At 43.6% G+C, this 21968-nt stretch overlaps 1 protein-coding gene across 1 annotated transcript in view; it reads left to right on the top strand.

The window, feature by feature from the left end:
• Positions 1-21968, top strand: part of exoc2 (exocyst complex component 2) — a 49135-nt gene that overhangs the window by 14845 nt on the left and 12322 nt on the right. Inside the window, exons 2-11 of the mRNA XM_061077459.1 lie at positions 201-355; positions 2115-2291; positions 3424-3550; positions 5629-5742; positions 7227-7351; positions 12608-12688; positions 13714-13859; positions 14776-14857; positions 16057-16159; positions 17909-18027. Of these exons, the coding sequence (XP_060933442.1) occupies positions 238-355; positions 2115-2291; positions 3424-3550; positions 5629-5742; positions 7227-7351; positions 12608-12688; positions 13714-13859; positions 14776-14857; positions 16057-16159; positions 17909-18027 (1192 nt within the window). The 5' untranslated portion in view covers positions 201-237. The remainder of the gene's footprint in view (positions 1-200; positions 356-2114; positions 2292-3423; positions 3551-5628; positions 5743-7226; positions 7352-12607; positions 12689-13713; positions 13860-14775; positions 14858-16056; positions 16160-17908; positions 18028-21968) is intronic.

Raw genomic sequence — 21968 nt, 5'->3', positions numbered from 1 at the left:
ACGTGTTCAGATAGATTTAAAATTCTGAAAGTCAAAAATGCTTTTCTGTATAAATTATTTTCTCCCAAAATTTTAGTCCTGATTTCTTAATTCCTAGATCTCCTCCGTTTCTGTGGATTTATCTGTCAGTTTGTGCAGTTTGTGGATTTGTGTGTTCCTCACCATGTCCCCCTTCTCTCCCTGTTGTTCTCCTGGTTCAGGTGCTGATTGATCCGGTTCCGTCCGCCTCCGGCCGCCATGTCTCGCGCCCGCCAGCCGCCGCTGGTCACCGGCATCTCGCCCAAAGAGGGCACGGCCTGGACCAAGGTCACCATCCGGGGAGAGAACCTCGGCACGGGCCCGGCCGACCTCATAGGTAACAACACATTCATAACCACGCAGCTAACAACACACACAGCTCTGTGCTCTGTCTGTTGTTTATATCTATGTTTATTTAATTATTTTCTGTTCAAAAATTTAAATGGAGAGAAAAGGATTCCTTCTTACTTCTCCTTAATCTTTTTTTTATTTTTTATTTTTTAGAAACATGTAAAAGAATATGTGAAGATAAATACACATTTGTAAATATTTTGTTTGGATGATCAATATTTATGTTGTGTAATAAACCATTTTTTTGTTTTACTAAATAAGATAGTTTTTTGTTTATTTGATAAATTAGTAAACGGAACAACTTATTCTTTCCCCCTCTGAATACAAATTTCATCATTTTGCACTACATAACCTTTTTTTTTTTACTTACAACTACAATTTAATAAACATATAAATCTTAATAACTTCAGTTAAACACTGAGTTTTTATAATTTTGTTTTCCACATTTGAGCAGTGATTCACTTTTAATTTAAACTGGTTCAATGTTGTTAATGAAGGAAAAACAAGGTTTTTAAAAATGTGGTGAAGACGAAGCAAAAGAAAATTCATTATTAACTGAAGTTCCTATAATTCAATTAAACAATTATAATTTGAGGTACGTAATTTTTGTATTTATTGTTTGTAGGATAATATAATTTTGGAAATTAAAACATTTAAAAATCACTCACCATTTGTTATAATATCACATCATTAGCTTTAATAGATAAAAGCTCAATTCAGAATTACCAAATAAAATATGTAGTTTTATGTAATAAAGTTTATCTTCCTCTGTAGTGTAGTATTCTGACATATCTTATGTTATAAAGTTGAGCTTCTTTGTGCAGTATTCTGACATATCTTCACAACACAAAACACACAATTTGGTGAGAGTATATATTTATTTCATGATGTCCAGGAGCCAGATCGATGTTGTTCTCATTCTGTGTTTGAACGTCAAACTGTTTCTACGCAGATATTTTCCAAACCTTCCTCGACCCCACTTTGGTTTTAGAGGAGGTGGGACTGAGACCCCCCCCCACACCCGGCTCTGTGCTCGACAAGCTGAGCTTTGACCAGTGATTCAGGTCTATTTCTGACCTGGAACGTCCCGGGGGGGGGGGGCGGGAATTAGATAATTAGACAAGCACAAGTGTGAGAGGGATAAAGTTTGCAAACCGAGAGGCCAGTGGGGAACGGAGGCAGGAAATTGGGCTCTAATGGGCGAGTTATTCACACTTTTACGGGCTATTTGTTGATCAGCTCTCTCAAGCTTTTACAATGTTTGACCACACACACACACACACACACACACACACACACACACACACACACACACAGAGCTTCTGGATCCCTCAGCTCGTGTCTAAATTGTTTTCAAGAGGGTTTAAGAAGAGGACGACAGATGCACGGGGCCAAGTTCACATTGTGCCAGTAATAAGCCACTTAGCTCTGAAGTGACACACGTTAGCTTAGAGGAGCTGAGTGAGTGAGTGGGGGGGGGGGGGAAGGTCACGGCCACCCACACCCACCGTGACCCCAACTTCAGCTTTGACCCCCGGTGACAGTTCGACTAAACTCGCTGAAAGACGCCAATTCTGTCTGAGTGCGCTGCTCTTGCTACACATCGTCTGTGTGTGTGTGTGTGTGTGTGTGTGTGTGTCGGTGCTACACTTTGTTTATTTGTGCTGTCACAGTGCGTCTGTATCTCTCACCCCTTTCACCTTCCCCCCCACCCCCACCACCTATCCCTCTCTCTTCCGTCTCAGGTCTGTCGATCTGCGGCCATAACTGCCTGCTGACAGCCGAGTGGATGTCAGCCAGTAAGATAGTGTGCCGCGTGGGCCCGGCCAAGGACGACAAGGGAGAGATCATCGTCACCACCAAGTCGGGGGGGCTCGGCACCTCCACCGTGTCCTTCAAGCTGTTCAGGCAAGAGCGGATCGGTAAGAGACACACACGGGACAAAACCAGGGAGGCAGGAGGAGAGGATGCAAAGGGAAACAATTAAAGAGAGTCGGCCTCTGAAGCTTCCCTTGTATTTAACAAACAGCCCAAGAGTGTGACAATGATATCAAACTAAATTTGATTTATTTTCATTTCATTCATTTTTTGTCAAATACCTGACATATAATTGTCAGCACTCCTCCGTAAATGTTTTATTATGGTATTATTTAATTTGTCTCAAAAGGCTTTATATAATCTATGTGACGCTAAATTTATTTGGATTAAATTAAAAAAGGAGGAGCCTCAGGAATCAGGAAAGAGGAGCGATGAGGGAGCTCCTTACTCTGAAGCCTTTATATCAACAGAAACATCAATAATGAGATAAAAACACAAATAGAAAAACTGCGGATGAATAAACACAAGAAACAAAAGAGAAACACAAGGAGCGAAGGGATTCAGGAAAGTTTTAACAATCGATCGTATAATTCCAGTATCACAAGATGTATTTGTATAAACATGTTTTTAGTCTTTTACTGATTACAACAGCATCAGTGTGTGTTCCCCCTTGTGGTTTTATATACAACTTGCTTGTTACTATTTGCTGCATATGCAAATAAGTGTGCAGTTATACTGATGATTGTGTTTCTCTGAATTGCTCGTGAACATTTTCACCTTTTTTTTTTTACTTAATTCAAAATCTAAATATTGAAGAACTGAAGCTCTCTGGGCTTCTGCAGATTTCTCCTCCAGGACCTCACAGAACTGCAGTAGCTACAGGGCTGTGTGTTAGAAGTAGACTCGAGCGGTGATAGGACAAAATATGAGGAATGTTAATAACAATATCAAGTTATTAAAATGTTAGATAAATGAACGGAGGCGTGAGTTCTTTGAGCTCTTTGCTGAATGTCTTCTCTTCATCTTTCACACTGAAGTCTGTCCTGTTAAAACCACAGAAATATCTTTGAAAGAAAACTATAAAACAATACAATAGTTCCTCCTACATGATAAATAATGTGCAAGTTTGCATGTGTGCACTTTCAGAGGCACTGTGTATTTCGCCGCACATCTGGGTTGTGTTGCAGAGTTCAGTGACGTGTGTCTCGTCTGTCCCGTCCTCGTCCTGTCCCGCAGGTATCCTGGAGCAGTCGGCCGTGTGGGTGGACGAGATGAACTACTACGACATGAGGACCGACCGCAACAAAGGCATCTCCCCCCTCTCCCTGCGCCCCAGCAATCCACTGGGCATCGACATAGACAAGTACAGACCGAACAACACGCCACCGTGAACACTCGCGCTCCACTCGCTGACTCATGGTTTACGTCCACAAACAGAAAAACAAACTGTCCCCATGTGCCGGCGTTTGAAATATAATGCCAGCCCAGCGATGGCTGAACAGCCTCTAACCACCGCACACACACACACACACACACACACACACACAGGCAGTGGAAACAGAATGATTGTCTCTGAAGCAGAGGACGACGATAGGAAGGGATTAGGAAAGAGCTAAATCTGTGACCCGCACACATGTGAGCAGGAGTTGTAATGTATAGTTTGTCAGGTTCTGGCATTTCTGGGTTTGTGTTTGTTTGGCTTAGAGGGGCCGGGGGGGGCAAGTGACCGCTCGTGACCAGAGACACGGCCCCCTGTAAACAGGCCGTACCATTCACCCCAGCAGCCGGGGGGTCACACTGCACACCCAGCATGGACACGCTTCACCTTCCTCTCTGACAGTAACACGTGAGGACACTACCTGTTCCTCGGCTTCCAGATGTGTAGTTGTCTCTCCGGTGCCTGGTCTATCTGTGTGGTTTGTGTACATCTCCGTGCAGTGACGTCAGCCGACGGTAATTCAGCTGCAGCTGTTTACGCCAGCTGCTTGTACGCATCATACTTGGCCAAGTCGTAAAGCAAGTGTTTAGCAAGTGGAAACTGATCAATCGCTGAATTAGAACAGGGTGAACCACACAAAGCAGCTCCTACGTAGAGTTCAGCTGGAGCTGCTGGACACGGAGATCTTATTTGACCTGACATTGAAATACTGTCTAATGAGGCTATGAACTGGACATGTAATGTGTTGGCTCCAGCTCCATCACTCAGGTATAATAACTGCAGTAATATGCAGTGTCTGTAAATACATACGCAGGATATATGTCTCCATGCACGCACGTATGGAGAGTAAACACTCAAACCAGGTCGTTCTAACTTTTGCATGTAATGTATTGCTCGTTATAGACGAAGCTGCGATGACTTCAGTTTATGTAGCTGATTGCTTCACAGCAGATGTTTCCTAGCAAATGTTTTACACGTGGATGTGGTCGTTTCTACCTCACACGTTCCCGGTGTTTTAACACTAGTTTGCAACCAAAGGAGTTTAAATAAGGACTTGAGTGAAGTGTTGGATGTATGAACGAGCTGAGGACTGCAGAGGAATCAAGAGTTCCTCTGGAAACTTCAGGAACTCTTTAGTCTCTGCAAGAGGTGTAATGCTGATATTATAGAAGAGTACCGCATCTAACACCTACTGAATATTGACCTTGAATATTAATAAACAGCATCTAACTTCTGCAATTACAGTGTTTCCCATTAATTGTCTAGAATGTGACCATAGAAAAAGTGATCTCCAACTTAGTTCTCTGCTCTATTCCTGCAACATGTGTATGCAGCACTATTTGTGACACAATTTGTTTCGTGCTCGTTCATGCACTTGTGTTACCGTGGTTGTGTACATGGATTCAGCTTCTGTTGTGCGTGCTTCTGCAAGTGCCATGCAGGGATTTTTACTGTTTAGTCTGTGTACTCAGAATCTGTTGTGTTGGAGGGTAACGATTAAGTGCTTGTTCACTCCCATTACTGCTATTGATTGAATGAAATCTATTGGAAACACTGTAGAAGTCTGTAAGAGGCTGGTTTGTGATTCATTTATTGAAGTAAGTGAATAATATTAGGAAGCAGGGGAGTTAAATACTGTACCGGCCCTGTGTTGGCTTTTCTACATGTGTGTGTGTGTAGCTGCAAAGTGGGTGGTGGTGGTGGTGGGGGGGGGGGGGGGGGGGGTTTGGTTTGTGTAGACCACGGGTCATTAGTAGAGATCAAGACTCCCTAATGAGTCCTGGGTCCTCCAGGGGCACCCGGGCGTCACACACTGCACTTCCCACGCCAAGCTCCCCCAGCCCGGCCACTTCTTGGCTGCACACTGCCCCCTGCTGGGAAGGAAGCCGCCAACATCAAATCCAAAAATCCGACCTCACAGTTCACACATGTTACTCTGTTGATCTCCACTCAATTGCAGTTTGTCATTAATATATTTATTACACTTGTCTTTTTTTTCTCAGAGGCAAGATCCCACAGAGCGACATGGAGCTGACGTTCCCAGGAATGAGTGGAGACTTCACCAGTGAGAACTTCTCGGCCACCTGGTACCTCATGGAAAACCATTCAGGATCCAGGTGGGTCCCACAGATTAACACGAGTTTCAAACTATCATCCCTCATAACTACTTATAAAGAGGAGGGGATGCATAATGTGTATTTAGTCTGGAGAGTTGAGGATTAATCAATAATTAAACGTAATGGTTGTGTTGAGATCTGTATTCTGGGGGATGGCAAGGGCTAAAAATAAAATTAAAATTACAACACTTGAGGAATATTGTAACTTTGAGGTTATATATATATATCTGGATCTGAACGTGGTCAGTAGATCTCAGAGGCGTGAGGTTTGTAGAGGAGGCAGCTCTCTGACCCAGCAGCCCTGAGTCCAGTCGACTGTCATGTCAGGGCAGAGCAGAGTTATTTTGGACTCTCCTGGCTTCCTCTCCCCCCCCCCCGTAGCCTTCCAGTAACCCGGACCCCAGGATCCAGCAGGACCAGGGGCCTCTGTTTGGACCTTGCTGGGTGGCTGTTTCTTCCTGTCGAGGAAACCTCACTCAAGACTCTGAGACACAGACACACACACTGAGCCACAGACGTGTGTGTGTGTGTCCAGAACTCGTGTTTCTCTGCACAGACGTGAGATACTTGCTGCACACGAGTTGTGTAGTTAATAACAACAACAACTTTGCATTAAAGTTGATCTTTCAAAGTGCTCAAGGCTGCTTTACAGGGATAGGAACATTAGAATGAAAATAAAACAAACCAAGGAGATAAATTAATAGTTTGAATGTTAGCTGGAATAATGAAAACTATAGATAGTCTTTGTGAACAGGTGTGTTTTATAGAAGATGGGACAAGAATTCAAAATAGTTTTCTAATTACTGTACATTTAATACAGGGTTTCTGCAGGGTTCAGATTCAATAATCCGAGGCCTTAAAGATCTCTTAAATATGTTCAAATGTTATGTATTAGAATTTAAATACGTTCAGGTAGGTCTTCATTATGTTATTCTTCATTTATGTACTTCTGTTGCGCTTTAAAATATTTTTTTTGGCGTAGTTTGTAATGTCTTTGTTGTAGTTCTTTCTCAATGGAACATATACTACAACGCTGTAGTAAAACTACAAACACGAGCAACGGGAACTGATAACTGTAAATCGTAAATACACAGCTCCAGATATACAGAACACTCCTACTGTCTCCGTCTATAGTTTGAGAGATAACCTGTTGTTTCCAAGGTTATTCTCTACTTCACCTTATCTTCAATTATTGGGGGAGTGTATGTAACTCTTGGACTCCAATATTACCTCATATCTGTTGTACTTTACTTAGGTCTTAAGTTGAATTCATTATGGTCTTAAGAAGTCTTACATTTAACTTGTTGAAACCTGCAGAAACCCTGTAATATATGTAGGTGTTTATAGTTTATCTGAAGAAATCACCTTGGCCTCAGGGAAAAGGGAAAAACCATCGTATTGTAAACACCAAAATGAAGGAAACGAATCAGCGGTTCCAGAATTAACATCTTGCAAAATCTTGTCCTCCTCCTTGTTCTCCACAGCTTTGAGCACTTGAAGTCTGCAGCCAGTAACCTGAAGAAGCAGGCCACTAAGAAGAACGAGGGCAGCCTGGCCTACGTGAAGGGCGGCCTCAGCACCTTCTTCGAGGCCCAGGACGCTCTAGCAGGTGAGAAGGATTAACACGTTTGTTTCTGTGTCCGCTGTGCAGTCGAACCAAACGGTCGATAAGTCATCACTCTTCGTCTCTCTGCTCAGAAAGGAGCTCTTGATTTTTTGGAAAGTGTGCAAACGTGCGTCTTGGCAGTTTCTTCTTTCCCCTTCCCACATGTGGTTTAGCAGCGGTTGATTAAAGGGGCTCATTTGGACGCGGTGTGAAAAGCCTGCACTTCGTACCGCTGCTCCACCGGCCAACCACAACACGGCTAATTCACCTTCATCAAAATGAGATCAGCTCTCACCTGTCACACACGTCTCCCGCTGGACGTGGACACACAAACACACACACACACACACACTCTCTCTCTCTCTCTGTGGTGCGTGCTGAAGGAACTCAAGGTAGCGGAGACTGACTGCTGTCGCTCTGCCAGGTACTCCAAGCAATTGTTCGCTTCATCATTCATACTTTTGTCTGTTTACTCTCTGCTCCCGCCCGTAGCCGCTCAGTTACTTCCGCGTTCTATTTATACGTACACGTTTCTGCCTCCATCATTATTATTATTGCTTTCCGTGTGTTTGCGCCCTGGTCGGGACAGAGGCGATGTGTTCATTGTTAGCAGCTGAATCTAAACAAACGGAGCAGCCCAACACAATGCAGGCCAGAGTATTAGCCCCGATGGAGCTGATAACAGACCCAATATGACCAATGGGAACAATGCTCAGTCATTCTCACGTTCACACTGAGCGTGCCTACCCTGTGCCCACTGCCCCAATGGGAAATGCATGTTCAGTCTCCACAGCCGCAGGAAACGGTGCAACACGAGTGGACTCAAGTGACCTCTGATCCCCGAGGTCGTAGTGATGCTTTATGACTTGTCTCTGGAAAGATATCAGGAGTAGGTTTCAAAATCGAAGTCGACTTAAGGCTCCAGTATGCAGTGTGACAGCCTCCTGCCGCTCCACAGGCTCCACCCCTCACCTGAATGTGTGATTCACATGTTGATGTTGTTGTGAAACTCTCTGACCTGAACAAGCTCCTGCCGCGTTCTGCTTGTGAACTCTGAAAACAGATTTTTGTTAATCCTCCAAAATTAAGTATTTCTCAGAAATGTGACCTGAGAATTTCCCGAAAACTAAAAACTGTTGTTGCTTTGTCTCCTTTTGATGTTTGTTAACGTGTTGACCATAACAACCCGAAAACATGGTGACGCTGCGGATGTGACTCCTCGTGCAGCCTCGTCCAAATGACCAAAACTTAATCAAACACATCTTTTGGAATAAGTGTTTTCAAGTGTGTCCACCAGACATTTCTCCACAGTCGATCTTTTGGGTCCCGGTCGGAATGTCTGGCCACGACATTTTCAGAACTTAATAATGTACAGGATCAATTATAGAAAGCTTTTACTGATTCTACTTATAAATTAACATAAATAACTTCTTAGCTCATTTATAGTTAAGCTCCAAATGGCCAAAAATGCAGCTCTGCTTCAGGATGAAAGGACATTTGTATAAACTAAATAACATTACAGCAGGAGCTCACTTTCTCCAGAATATCTGCTTCTGAAATATCATACACCTCCAATTTAATCAAATTTCACATCCACAAATAAAACCTTTGTCTCATCGTTGGACCAGCAAATTGATTTAAAAGTCCAGGACTTTTTATTACAGCACTACGACTTCCTTCTTTGGCCACGTTCTGGCTCCCGGTCATAAGAAATCAAGTGGCGTCCCAGAGTGGAGAGCTCGGATGGAGATATTCTGTATCCTGGGTCCGCTCGGCCAAACCGACATACCAGCCAGTCCGCTGCAGGCAGCTCTGCAACAGCTCACTGCCAGGCCTGCTTAGTGCAGCTGTTTGAACGACTGTGAATCCTTTCTTTGTCTTTCAGCAGCTTTTGGCGGCTCTCTGTTGTCCAGGAGTCCGTCCAAATGAGCCTCACCTGAGACGGAGCCGTGAAGACGTGAAGGAAATGAACATGGCGCTCGTGTGTTTTCCTTGTTCCTTGTGAGAGGCTGCCGCGGCGCTTACAGCCTCCTCAGTCATCATCAGGACGCTCACGTCTCCTCTCCTGTTTATTTTCACTTCTGCTCGCATGTGAGATTTTTATTGATGACTTTAATAGATGTCTGGGAGTTATTTTTAATGCAAGTGCACTGCTGCTGGCAAAGAGGGGAAACACGGAAGAGAGGCCAAATCTGCAGGGAAATGAGGCGGAGAGAAATTATTTAGAGCGAACATCAGAAGTCTGACTCTCATATCCGTGGGGGTTTCTCTCCCTCTTTCTCTTTTTCTCGTCCCCCACTAATTGCCTCTTAATTGCTCCCCATTATAACTAACGTCTTCAACAGTAAAAACAAAAGCTCATGTCTATATTTGGTGAACTATGAACTCGATGCCTAAGCACACAGTTTAGACTTTTTGCTTTTGAACATCACACATATTGCTCATTACTGTGCGGTTTGGGTCAGGGAGCTAATGTTGGTGTTTGGCAGCAGCCGGCTTTTCAGTTTTATTCTTAGGTTTTCCAGGAGAAGTGTCTGATCAAGTTGCAGATCCTCACGAGATTTGCAAGGTAGAAGGAAAGAGCTGAACCTGGATCAGTGTCTGGATCAGTCTTTCATTAATTGAATTGGATGTTGGTCAAATATTTATCTAAACGACACCGGTAGCACATGTGTTATTTAGATTTGGAAAAAAAGATCCATCCAAACCACTGGATTGAGAAGATCTGTTTCTGACCAGAAGGATCAATCCATATGAAATACTATTTCTTCTTCAGTTACATTATACATTTCACTGTTTCAGATTATTATTATAAATCATCATTATCGATGTTAATCATTGTGTTGTGTTACTTTCCATAAATATAATATACCTACTTTAAATTAGGGGCAAGAGACACCATAAGTATGGGATTGAGAAATTGTATTGGCAGAAATCCTGCTGATATTTTGGAATTGATATTATGAGAAACAAAAATATACCTGACAAAAATATGGAATGTCTAACTCGGGTCAGGCTCGGTTTGTCTTCTCTCCGACTCGGACCAGTTTGGACAGAAAGTTTTCATCACTGCGAGTGCGTCCCCCCCCCCCCCCCCGAGGACACACTGACTTTTACATTAACAAAATAATAGTTAACAAATAATAATAAGCTTTTTGTATTTGTGTTTCTGCTTGCGGATTATTTAACTCAGAGAATTGATGCAACTTCCTGATCTAAAACCTTTTTTCTCTGAAAATTGGAAGTATGGGCTTAATTGGCTTTTGATTTATTTGATCAAATAATATAGTGTCAGCACCTTTACTTACCTGATGTTTCATGGCTTTTATGAAGTCTTTATATTTTTATGCTTCAAGATATTTGAGCATCTTTTACTCATTGAACTAGCAGATTTTTTTTGTTTGCTTCTCTACAGAAGTCTCGATATGTTTTTGCAGTGAGGAACCCACGTGTTCTGTAATAACTCCGTGTGAACCTCCACAAGCCGCTGAAAGAAATGGAAAGTTTCTGGCCCTGGCGTCTGCTTGGTTGTGTTGTGGTTGTGTTGTGTTGTGGTTGTGTTGAGCCTCAGTGACCGACTGAGTCCTGGTTCTGTGACGGAGACCCTCGGGCTGAGTGACAGGCCGACCGTCTGTCAGGGGGGTCCGGAGCTGTTGCGACTGAAATGTTGAAATTTTGAGGTTTTTCATTGTTGTGTGAAGAGGAAGTCTCCCAGCGCTGCAGGAAACGGAACGGCTACCGTGTTCCAAAACTGCCAGATTCCCAGGACCTATTCCCTGAGCCCCCCCCCCACCCACTGCCCCAGCAGGAGTCAAAACATCTCCCACTTTAGAATCCAGGGACACTGTATTTTTATTCGTATTCATTTTTTTTCTTCCCCTCACTGGTTCCAGGAAGTGGAGCGGGAGCCGCAGCTCTTCCTCAGGCCCTCGGAGCGGAGCGTGTGTTATCCGGAGCCTGACGTGATGTTTAGGTTAACCGTGACGTCATCGTCCCTTCAGTGTGTGTGTCAGACGCAGTGAGGACACACAGCTGGCCACAGGGCAGGCGGGGGGGGGTGGAGATGTGAAGCAGACCTGCAGGGTGTGTGTTTCACTCTTCCTGTACGTTCAGTCCTATCAATCCTCTCCTCTCACGTACACACTCCCACGTCGTCTACGTGCTTTTGTCCCGACCTGCGTCTGCTCCAGAGAATCCACGAAGGCCCGGCGACGTCTGCACTGATTGGGCGACGGCATGTTTGAACAGTGTGTTTGCAGGAATACCTCGGTCTCTGCCTGGAGGCTTCTGTCTGTCAGAGCGGACCCACATATTTATTTACAGAACTCCCCCCCCCCCCCCACTCCCAGCTCCGCCAGCAGCCGGTGTGTTTGTAGTGGAACGACTGGGAGAGAGGAGAAGTCACAGGATCGTTATCCTTCTTCTTTTCTTTCACGCGTTCTTGTCTCGTAGCTTCATTCTTGAGATGTCTTCTCGTTGCATATTTGAGTCTCTCCACAAGAATGCATGAGAAGGTCGCCTCCACCTTCTCCAGCCCTCTTCCACTTTGTCAATAAACCCCCGGCTGCAGCTCTCAGCACCGAGCTGCCCACTGCTGAACATCATTTATTTATTCACTGGGAGAGCCACACCGCTCGCTCTCCGTCTTTCTCTCGCTCGGTTCTCTCCCCTCATTCCCTCTTTTCTAATGCTCCATCCCGCGTAAAGCTCATCATGCTAAGTGATGGATTGAAGCCATCAGAGAGTTCCTCCCTCCTCCTCCTCCTCCTCCTCCTCCTCCTCCTCCTCCTCCTCCTCCTTGCAGCAGTCATGTTTGGCGTCCAGACGTCCAGCTCCGCTCTCCCTCATGTTGTTTTTCACGAAGTTGAAAGATTTTTAGATTGTCAGTACCTCCGGGTCAAAGGGTTCCAAATGTCCCAAGACCACCAAACTGTGATATTAATTGCTTGGGTGAGGTGAATGGATCCGGTACAGTTCACCGCTGGGACAGGGACAGAACCTCTGTTGCGTGGGAACAGGCTCACGGGCGGGTGGGGTGGGTGGGGGGGGTGGGGGGGTTCAACCACAGCATCAGTGGGTGGAGAACCGCTGAGGTTATCTCCCATCTACCACTGAGTGAGAGCCTGTTTATTGTTTTACCTTCGGTTCCCTAATTGAAAATGTTCCCGTGTCTGGGGATCACACGTTGGTGCAGGGACTCTTACGTTAGGTTCCACATTTCTCACGTTCATTTATTGTTTCTCTTAATTTTGATTTCAGCGATTCACCAGAGACTCGAGTCCGATGGCACAGAGCGAGTGGAGGGATCGATGACCCAGCGGCTGGAAAACATCCTCAACAGTAAGTGTCTTTCCATCTAAAGTGTCTTATTGTTTAGTTAGCTCCTGATGCAAGTGTACAGATCTTTGAACTTTCCCTATAAACACATCCTTTAAGCACATAAAGCCCCCAATTCATTTATCATTTCACACATTAAAGCCAATGATAGTGACGAGTGTTTTGTGTCTCAAGTTCGTTTGAGAAATTTTATTTTATATATGTGCAATACTAAATCCCACAATAGTTATTTGAACAGACACAGAGTCAGTTAACACAGAGAAAAACACATACACAAAAAGATCTGTTTTTTGAACAACCATTAATCGTTCATTCTGAATTATCTTTACTTTTCAAAGTCTAACCTGTAGAATGAGAGAACAGGTTTTCAGGAAACTCTCAGAACAAACTTTTATTTAGAAACACGACCCTTTCCAATCCTTTTTTTTTGGGTTTGAAACGTTGTCTTATTGCAGTTTTCATAAACTTCTTCCAAACATGGGCCTATGTACACTAGATACAGTCAAACAAGTCGTTAATTCAAAGTACTTCACGGATCTTTTCAGCCCTTGTGCGTCAAACACACAGCACCGAGTCGCTAACTCCGAAAACCAGAATGTTATCATCATGAAAACTCAGGTTCAAGAGTGAAAAATGTGAAATATTCCTCTGTTCGCTCCATGTGTTGTTCCTCCGTCGGACTCTCTGTTTTCGGGGGAGGGGTTTTGTTTTGATTAGAAGAACTTGGGTTTTTTCCTGTGACACGGCACATCGGGGGCCACCCACGAAGCCTGCCCCCCCCCCCCCCCCGAGCGCTCTGATGAAGAGATAGTCGTCACTTTCTCCTCAGTCACTCGCTCTCTGCTCCTGCTCCTCTCTCTCTCTCTCCGTCAGTTAACACACAGAGAGCAGGAGGAAAACCAGAGATCGACAGTAAGAGGGAAATGTGGTGTCGGCATTTATTTATATAGTATCCCAGTCTCTTAATTTTTCTCCTGGCTCTGTCGCCCTCACTCACTCTTCCTCTCTCTCCGTCTTTTCTCTCGCAGGCGCGAGTGATACGGCCGACACTCTCTTCCAGGAGGTCTTGGGGAGGAAGGACAAAGCTGACTCCACACGCAATGCACTCAACGTGCTGCAGCGGTTCAAGTTTCTCTTCAACTTGCCACTCAACATAGAACGCAATATCCAAAAGGTAGAATTCAAGCACACATGTGAAATAAAGCAAGTTCATCCACAGAGTGTAATGAGATATAAGGTCATTCACCAGGAGAGGAAATGTCTCATTGCTCCAAGTGATGAAGGTTATAAAAATCTATTCTGCACTGAAGACACTTCCCTGATCTGTTCCCTGGTCTGGTTATCTCTGATGCCTTTGTTTTCATCCTGGTGATAATGAAACAAATCTTCAGTTCGTTTTGCCGTCATAACAGGACATTGTTGCCTAAAAATAGGGCAACAGAGAAAAATGTGTTTACTGTACATTACACAAAGTCCTGTGGCTCGCTGCTGCCGGGATACTTAAAAAACTTTATTCATGAATCCTAATGGATCCATCGAGAAGCTTCTTAAACCACCACCATGTTAATCCTCATATCACTGAGCAGAGCTGCGTTTTATTGTTGTAGAGGTCTTATAGAAACTATAAAAGATATAATTCTCCATCAAAATCTGTTTAAAAACAACTAGACCCATGTGATATATTATTGTTGACTTACATTGTTTTAAATGTTTCCAACAATGTTCAAACCAGTGTTGTTAATAGTTGTGGCTGTAGATGTTTGGATTTTCATATCAGTCCGTGGAATTAAACTTCAAACTTGTAAATATTTGCTTTACCATTGTTTATGTGTTGACAGTTTTTGTCATGATTTTGAATACAGTGTTAACATTAAAATGGATTACAAACATTTCTTTCACAGATAGATTAATACGAAGGTCGTTGAGCACAATACTTCAAATTGTTATTTCAAAGTTTAAATGTATTTGTATTCACGTATCTGTCTCTCCAGAGCTTTGATCAAAGAGGGAGGAGCCAGAGAATCTTAAACACAAAGCGGGTCATGATTGATAAACTCAAAATAAACCGAAGTGACTTCCTGTCTTTGCAGGGCGACTATGACGTGGTGATCAATGACTATGAAAAAGCCAAATCTCTGTTTGACAACGCTGAGGTCCCTGTTTTCAAAAAAGGTAACGGATATTGCACTGTGTACCTGTACAACACTCCGCTCCTTATACACTTACTTCACATCATATGTGATATGTGTTCATATAAACCATATTGATATTATATATCATTTTATACAATAATATTGTCTTTTGCACACTCTGTCTACATATTCTTAGACTCATAGTATATTATATTACCTATTGTATAGTCAAATACTTATATTCATATTCATACTTCTACTATATATCATATCATACTCTCTGTATATTCTTGTTTACATAAGTCTATATACACATATTTATACATGTGTACATGTTATAATTACTATTATATCACCATTACTATTATTATTATATATACTGTTGCTGCCATTATTACCATATACTGCTTTTATATTGGTATAATTACTATCATATATATATATATTATGTTATATTATATACTATATATACTGTACTATTCTTATATACTGTCTAACAATACCATTACCATCATATCATCAGTACTATTACCATCATCTTGCCAATGCACCTTATCTACCTATTTTTTATTGTATTTTATCTTGTGCTTCTGTTTTTTATTCTTTCTACCTCAATATTTTTTATTTTATTCTATTGTATTGTATTTTATTGTATTCAAATATACCGGCTGCTATGACGACTTAATTTCCCTTCGGGGATGAATAAAGTAATCTATCTATCTATCTATCTATCTATCTATCTATCTATCTATCTATCTATCTATCTATCTATCTATCTATCTATCTATCTATCTATCTATCTATCTATCTATCTATCTATCTATCTATCTATCTATCTATCTATCTATCTATCTATCTATCTATCTATCTATCTATCTATCTATCTATCTATCTATCTATCTATCTATCTATCTATCTATCTATCTATCTATCTATCTATCTATCTATCTATCTATCTATCTATCTATCTATCTATCTATCTATCTATCTATCTATCTATCTATCTATCTATCTATCTATCTATCTATCTATCTATCTATCTATCTATCTATCTATCTATCTATCTATCTATCTATCTATCTATCTATCTATCTATCTATCTATCTATCTATCTATCTATCTATCTATCTATCTATCTATCATCATATATATTCTGTTAATTTGATCCTTCCAGCTTTGTGAATACAGGTTTCCATCATTGTGAATATGATTATTTGAATGTCCTTCTCCCCTGTGCAGTGTACGCTGAGGTGGAGACGAGGATCTGCGCTCTGAGAAGCCTCCTGTTGGAGAAGCTGCTGCAGACGCCGTCCACTTTACACGACCAGAAGCGATACATCAGGTCTCTGTTCACGTTCATAACCCTGAGACAGTTATTTCAAATCACATGTCAGTCCTCATGTCGTGGTCTCTCTCTCTCACGTCTCTCACGCAGACTCGTAAAAAAAAAAAAAAGCTAATCCCCTTCATCTGTGCTGGTACCACAGTCCTCACGAGTGTGCACCATCTGCAGACATCAAATATCAAGTCGTGTCATTTCTCCTCCGCTCCCCTCGGTCTCTCTGATGTGTCTGTGTCATCGTTACCAGAACGTCCCCCCCCCCCCCCCCCCCGGCTTCTTTCCTCTCAAGGCCTCTCACTTTCCTGTGAAGGCTCACCAACCCACTCAGCTCTCTGTTGCCCCACTCTCTTGTTTCTGTTTATATTTTTCTCTCTCCTTTGCCTCTCTCTCTCTCTCTCTTTTTTTTTCTCCTCCCTCCCTCCTTCCCTCCCTCCATCTGTCCATTCATACTTGTGGTCTCACCCGATTTATTATTGTTAGGACCGACCTGTCAGGATCACAGAGACCAGTTCTCCACCGCACGGCACCATCTTTCATCCTGCTGCATTAGGCACGGCTCTGAACGCCCACTCAGCTCCTGTTTACTCTTGCCGTGGATGGTGGGAGCTGTGTGTGTGTGCGTGTGCGTGTGTGTGTCTTTGTGTCTATGTTAGTGTGTGTGTCCCTCAGACTTTTTGTAAGATGCCACCTAATGAGAAACAAACGAGTGGCTGGGTCAAAGGATGAGAGTGGAGGGAAACAGGCCGCAGTTTGAAGTGACTCATCTGAGATCACGCAGGTCACTGAGTCACGTTCAGGACTTAAAAACTCTGAGAAAAAGATCATCTGCATCATTTTCTAATTTTTATTTTTATTTTTTTACGTAGACATGTTCTCTGCATCTAAATTTAGCACCTGAGAATAATCATTATTCATGTCCTTTTGCTACTTTGCCTGAAAACGTGACAGATTTTTTGGTGATTAAACATATTTCAAATTATTCAAATTAATACACGTTGTTAAAACATTTCATAATGATTTACTGACCAATATTTGGTTTTATACAGAAACCATATTCCAGGATGTGGTTATTCAAGAAGTAGAGACATCCCCCCTGTGCCACAGATATTGTTTTATGCTACTTCCACTGGAGGGCGCCACATTCAGACATTTCCAAATATGCATACGTTTTAAAGGGATTCTATAGGTAGAAAACCACTGTGATAGTATATTTTCTGCTGTAACTTCTGCTTCTTTTTTACCTTAAACTGTTGCTTTATGGAAGCTGGAGGTTTTAATTGTATTCCCATGACCTCTGAATGCACTCAAACTCTGAGCACAGAAACGTGGTAAATTAGAATCCAGTAGAATAGGCCACTGGGAATCACTGTTGAGTCTTTTCAGCTAAATTAGCTCTGGTTCTCGACCTGATTCTGGAGCTATCAAGTGAACCTGCTCACTATTCCACCAGCTTAGAGCTAAACCATTGTAATCAAGAATTCATCCTCCACATGGGACCCTTAAGACGACTATCACCTGCAACACAAATCCTCTTTCTCCAACTGGTAGAATATAACACGCTCCCTGGTGTTTTCTCTTAATCTGAAGTGTTCTGGATGCACAAACTGGAACCAGTCCATTCCATGTTGTGTGGGAAATGGATTTGAATGGTGTGACCGCCCCAACTTCCCCTAGAACACATGTGTAGTTTCCTTTTCTTTTAATCTAAAGTCTTTCCCTCCCGTGTGTGTGTGTGTGTGCACGTGACAGGTACCTGTCCGACCTGCACGCTCCCGGTGACCCGGCCTGGCAGTGCATCTACGCCCAGCACAAGTGGATCCTGCAGCTGATGCAAAACTGCAGAGACGAGTTCATCAGTGGCCAGAGAGGTGAGAAACACACACACACACACACACACTTCTGAGCCGAGTCGCCTTACACACAAAGTGAAAAGCCCCTATTTAGCATTTTGGATCATGGGGCTGGGGGATGTCATGTGAGTCTGAAGGTGGCTGAGGAAAGAGAGAGAGAGAGCCAGCTGCCTGTCCGTCCTACCAGCCTGCCCCCCCCCCCTCTCCGTCACCACCCGCCCCTGCCTGTTCGACTCGAGGCCCAGCGTGTTTATTGTTTCATGAATATATGAATAAGATGAAAGTGGGGGGGTGGGGGGGGGCGCTGGCGGTGGGGTTTGGGTTTCAGAGCTCGACATGTTCCTGCACACACAAACTCACACGCAGCTTCACAGATGGATTGGAACAATTAACCCCAATTAAGCTGTTCCTCTGTTAAATCAGCCAGCAGAAAAAAAATGTGGACGTGAAACCGTCCGCTCAGGAAGAACAGCGATTCGGCCAACCACACACACACACACACTCACACACTAACACACACTCACACACACACACTTACTCAAAAGCACCCACACAAATACAGTGTGAGTGGGTGGCTGCTTCACATAGTGCAGCTGGAACATAAACATGTCTAATGCTAAGGGTAACAGTGGTTTCCGGGGCTCGGGCCTGATGGATCTGGGGGTCCGTCCGCTCACTCCCCCCCCCCCACCAGTTACATATCAGCTTGATGATCATGTCAGGGATGGCCCCCCTCTCACTGCACACATGCATTCCTCAGCACAGCAACATGTGGCAGGGAGCGAATCTGAAATCACACGTGCATCACACGGAGCTCAGCTATTCCCTGAAAAGTCTGGATTCCTCCAACCAGCCTGTTTGGTTCGGTTCCTCCTTTAAACATTTGAAAAGTTGAATGTTTAAACCTGTTTTATTTAAATCCATTTTCTCAGTAGGTTCACGGTTCTGCCAACAACTGCTGAGAATAATTAGCAACCGTTGGCAGTGAGTGGGTTGTGTTCACATGCGTCCTCCTTTAGGTCATGGAGTTATTAAGAACTGACACCGTTTTCCAAGGTTGGAAATTTCTCACTGGACTTATTATTGGGACATTTGCGCTGGACATTTTCTGGAACTTTTTTCCAGCCAGGCCCCTAGAATATGTCTGAGTGAGACCATGTAAGAATATGGAATATTCACAGCAAGCGAGGGGACATGTATCCAGAAAGGTGCATTCTCTGTCTCATCTGTCATTTCAACTTTTTGTGATTTATGCAGACAGCTGCCTCCTGTCTCCTCCTGTCCCCTCCTGTCCCCTCCTGTCCCCTCATGTCCTCCTCTTGTCCCCTCTTCTGTCCCCTCCTCTCCCTCTCTTCCTCCTCACACACACCTGGCAGCTATTTACCATCTGCAGTCTTCTCCGCTCACCTCTTGCCTTGGAACGAAACCCGTGCCCCTCTGAAACCTCCCTCCACCCAGGCAGCCCCTTGAACAGACACCATCACAAAACCACATCCACTGCAGCCCCCCCGACCCCACTCTTCCTCCTTCCCCCCCTTACTGGTACCTCACAGCCGGCTCTTCTGCTGCCGGCCTCCTCTTCCTCCTCGTATCACGTTTACTCGGTTTATCCATTTCTCATCTTCTGTGCTATAGTCAGCATCAGCTCCTCTGTGACGGATCAGCCGTGTCTGCAGTACCTCAGGTCCTTTTCTCTCGTGTTTCCCAGTCGTGAATCTGAGGTCAGAGGTCGTTCTGGTGTCGCTATGATTCCATTCATTAGCCCATAAATTGCCTCAAACGTGAAATGGAACCATCCATCTTTGTTGGAAAGTGGAACAAATGCCACGGCACCATAGTTTCCTGGTGAGGAAGCGGAGCATTTGCAAGTTGCTTCCGTGTGTCCAAACACACAAAGCTGAAATCTGACTCGGCCCGATTCAATTATAAACTGCGGTTCTTTTATTTCCTGAACGCTGCGTCTTCTGCCAACGTCAATACAATTAGTGGGAAGTTCTGTTCACAGGGAAAATAGGTTTGTCAGGGAAACGTTACAGGGATTCTAGTGTCGGTGTGATTTACTGTAGGAACAGGCGGTTGTGATTTCAGTCAGGAACCCTCCAGGAGAAACGTGTTCATTATTACACTTGAGCTATAGTGATAATCAGATGTGTGTATCTGTGTGGGGGGGGTATGTTCGCGTTGTTGAATTCTTTGACTTTGCAAGATTCTCCCCAACCACGAGTCAGTCTCAGCTGTCAATCAAGACGCTTTAACCCCATTTTTATTGCATCAACAAACCAATAAAGAAACATGAACACATGCATTAGTGTAATTAGTCTGTCCCATCTGCTAACATGGAGGAGGTGGGGTTCGTTATACTGCAGCCAGCCACCAGAGGGCGATGGAGACGCTTTGCCTTCCCTTGTTGAGGACCTGTCATGTCGTCCATCTTTGTTTACACTAATGTAGTCATAGATATATATAAAGACTAGATATCTCGCTCTACGGAGCCGGACGTCACCACATGGCGGCCATCTTGTTGCGGGAGGCTCTCTCACCCATAACATTGTGTTGGTAGTTGTAAATAACCATAACTTGCTCAATTTTCAACCGATTTTGAAACGGTCTGGTTTGTTATAAACGTCAGAGATGTAGTTATGACACTGCATAAATTATTTATTTTTTTTAGAAAATAACATAATTATTCATAAGTATACAGTGTCATATCTACATCTCTGACGTTTATAACAAACCAGACCGTTTCAAAATCGGTTGAAAATTGAGCAAGTTATGGTTATTTACAACTACCAACACAATGTTATGGGTGAGAGAGCCTCCCGCAACAAGATGGCCGCCATGTGGTGACGTTCGTCTCCGTTGGCCGGCAACGCGGCCGAGATATCTAGTGTTCATATCTGTGAATGTAGTAATATGAACTTCAACTTCTTTTGTTGTTTAATAGCAGTTGAAAAACAGCTTTTAGGCTCATTGCTGCCCCCTGTTGGTCGTGGTACGTACTGCCAGTTAAAACAAGAGGAAATGTATTTTTTTAAAAACAGACAATCGTCACATAAACTATCTGACTGTTTTATATAATCAAATTACTATATATTCTATATTGTATAGTGTAGGAATTTGTAAGGTGTGTGTGTGTGTGTGTGTGTTGAGACAGAAAGCTTGTGTGGTCAGTGGGGTAGGGGGGGGCAGGAACTCATCTGACCCTTCAGACGAGCCTCAGACCTGATGAGGAAGTGAGCAGAGGTCGCACACTGTCTTCTTCAACACACACACACACACACACACACACACACACACACACACACACACACACACACACACACACACACACACACACACACACACACACACACACACACACACACACACACACACACACACACACACAGGTTCCTACATTTCAACCTGAAAACCTAGAACAGAAGAAAAGAGTTTGAACAGCTCTGAACGCTGCACATGCAAACTCACACCTTAAACACAGACACACACACACACACACACACACACACACACACACACACACACACACACACACACACACACACAGGTTCCAACATTTCAACCTGAAAACCTAGAACAGAAGAAAAGAGTTTGAACAGCTCTGAACGCTGCACATGCAAACTCACACCTTATACACAGACACACACACACACACACACACGGACACACACAGTCTTATGCATTCTGAAGAGTCCGGGGGTTCAGCCGACACCTGGATCAACAGCAGCTCTCATCCCTGTGAAAAGAGAGGAAAACATCACAGGAAAAGACCACACAGCTCCACATGGGCTATTTGTGTGTGTGTGTGTGTGTGTGTCTGTGTGTGTGTATGAATGTGTGTATCTGTGATGTGAAAGAGCTTCGTCTGTTTACAGCCAATCTGACTCAGTCGAGAGTTTCCTTACAGTTTCTCCAGTGGACGTGTGTGTTGTCTGCTCGGGGGGGGGTTTCTCGGTGAC

Source organism: Limanda limanda, chromosome 9 (genome assembly GCF_963576545.1).
Source record: "Limanda limanda chromosome 9, fLimLim1.1, whole genome shotgun sequence".
Lineage (NCBI taxonomy): Eukaryota > Metazoa > Chordata > Actinopteri > Pleuronectiformes > Pleuronectidae > Limanda > Limanda limanda.
This window is presented reverse-complemented; position numbering and strand designations above follow the sequence as displayed.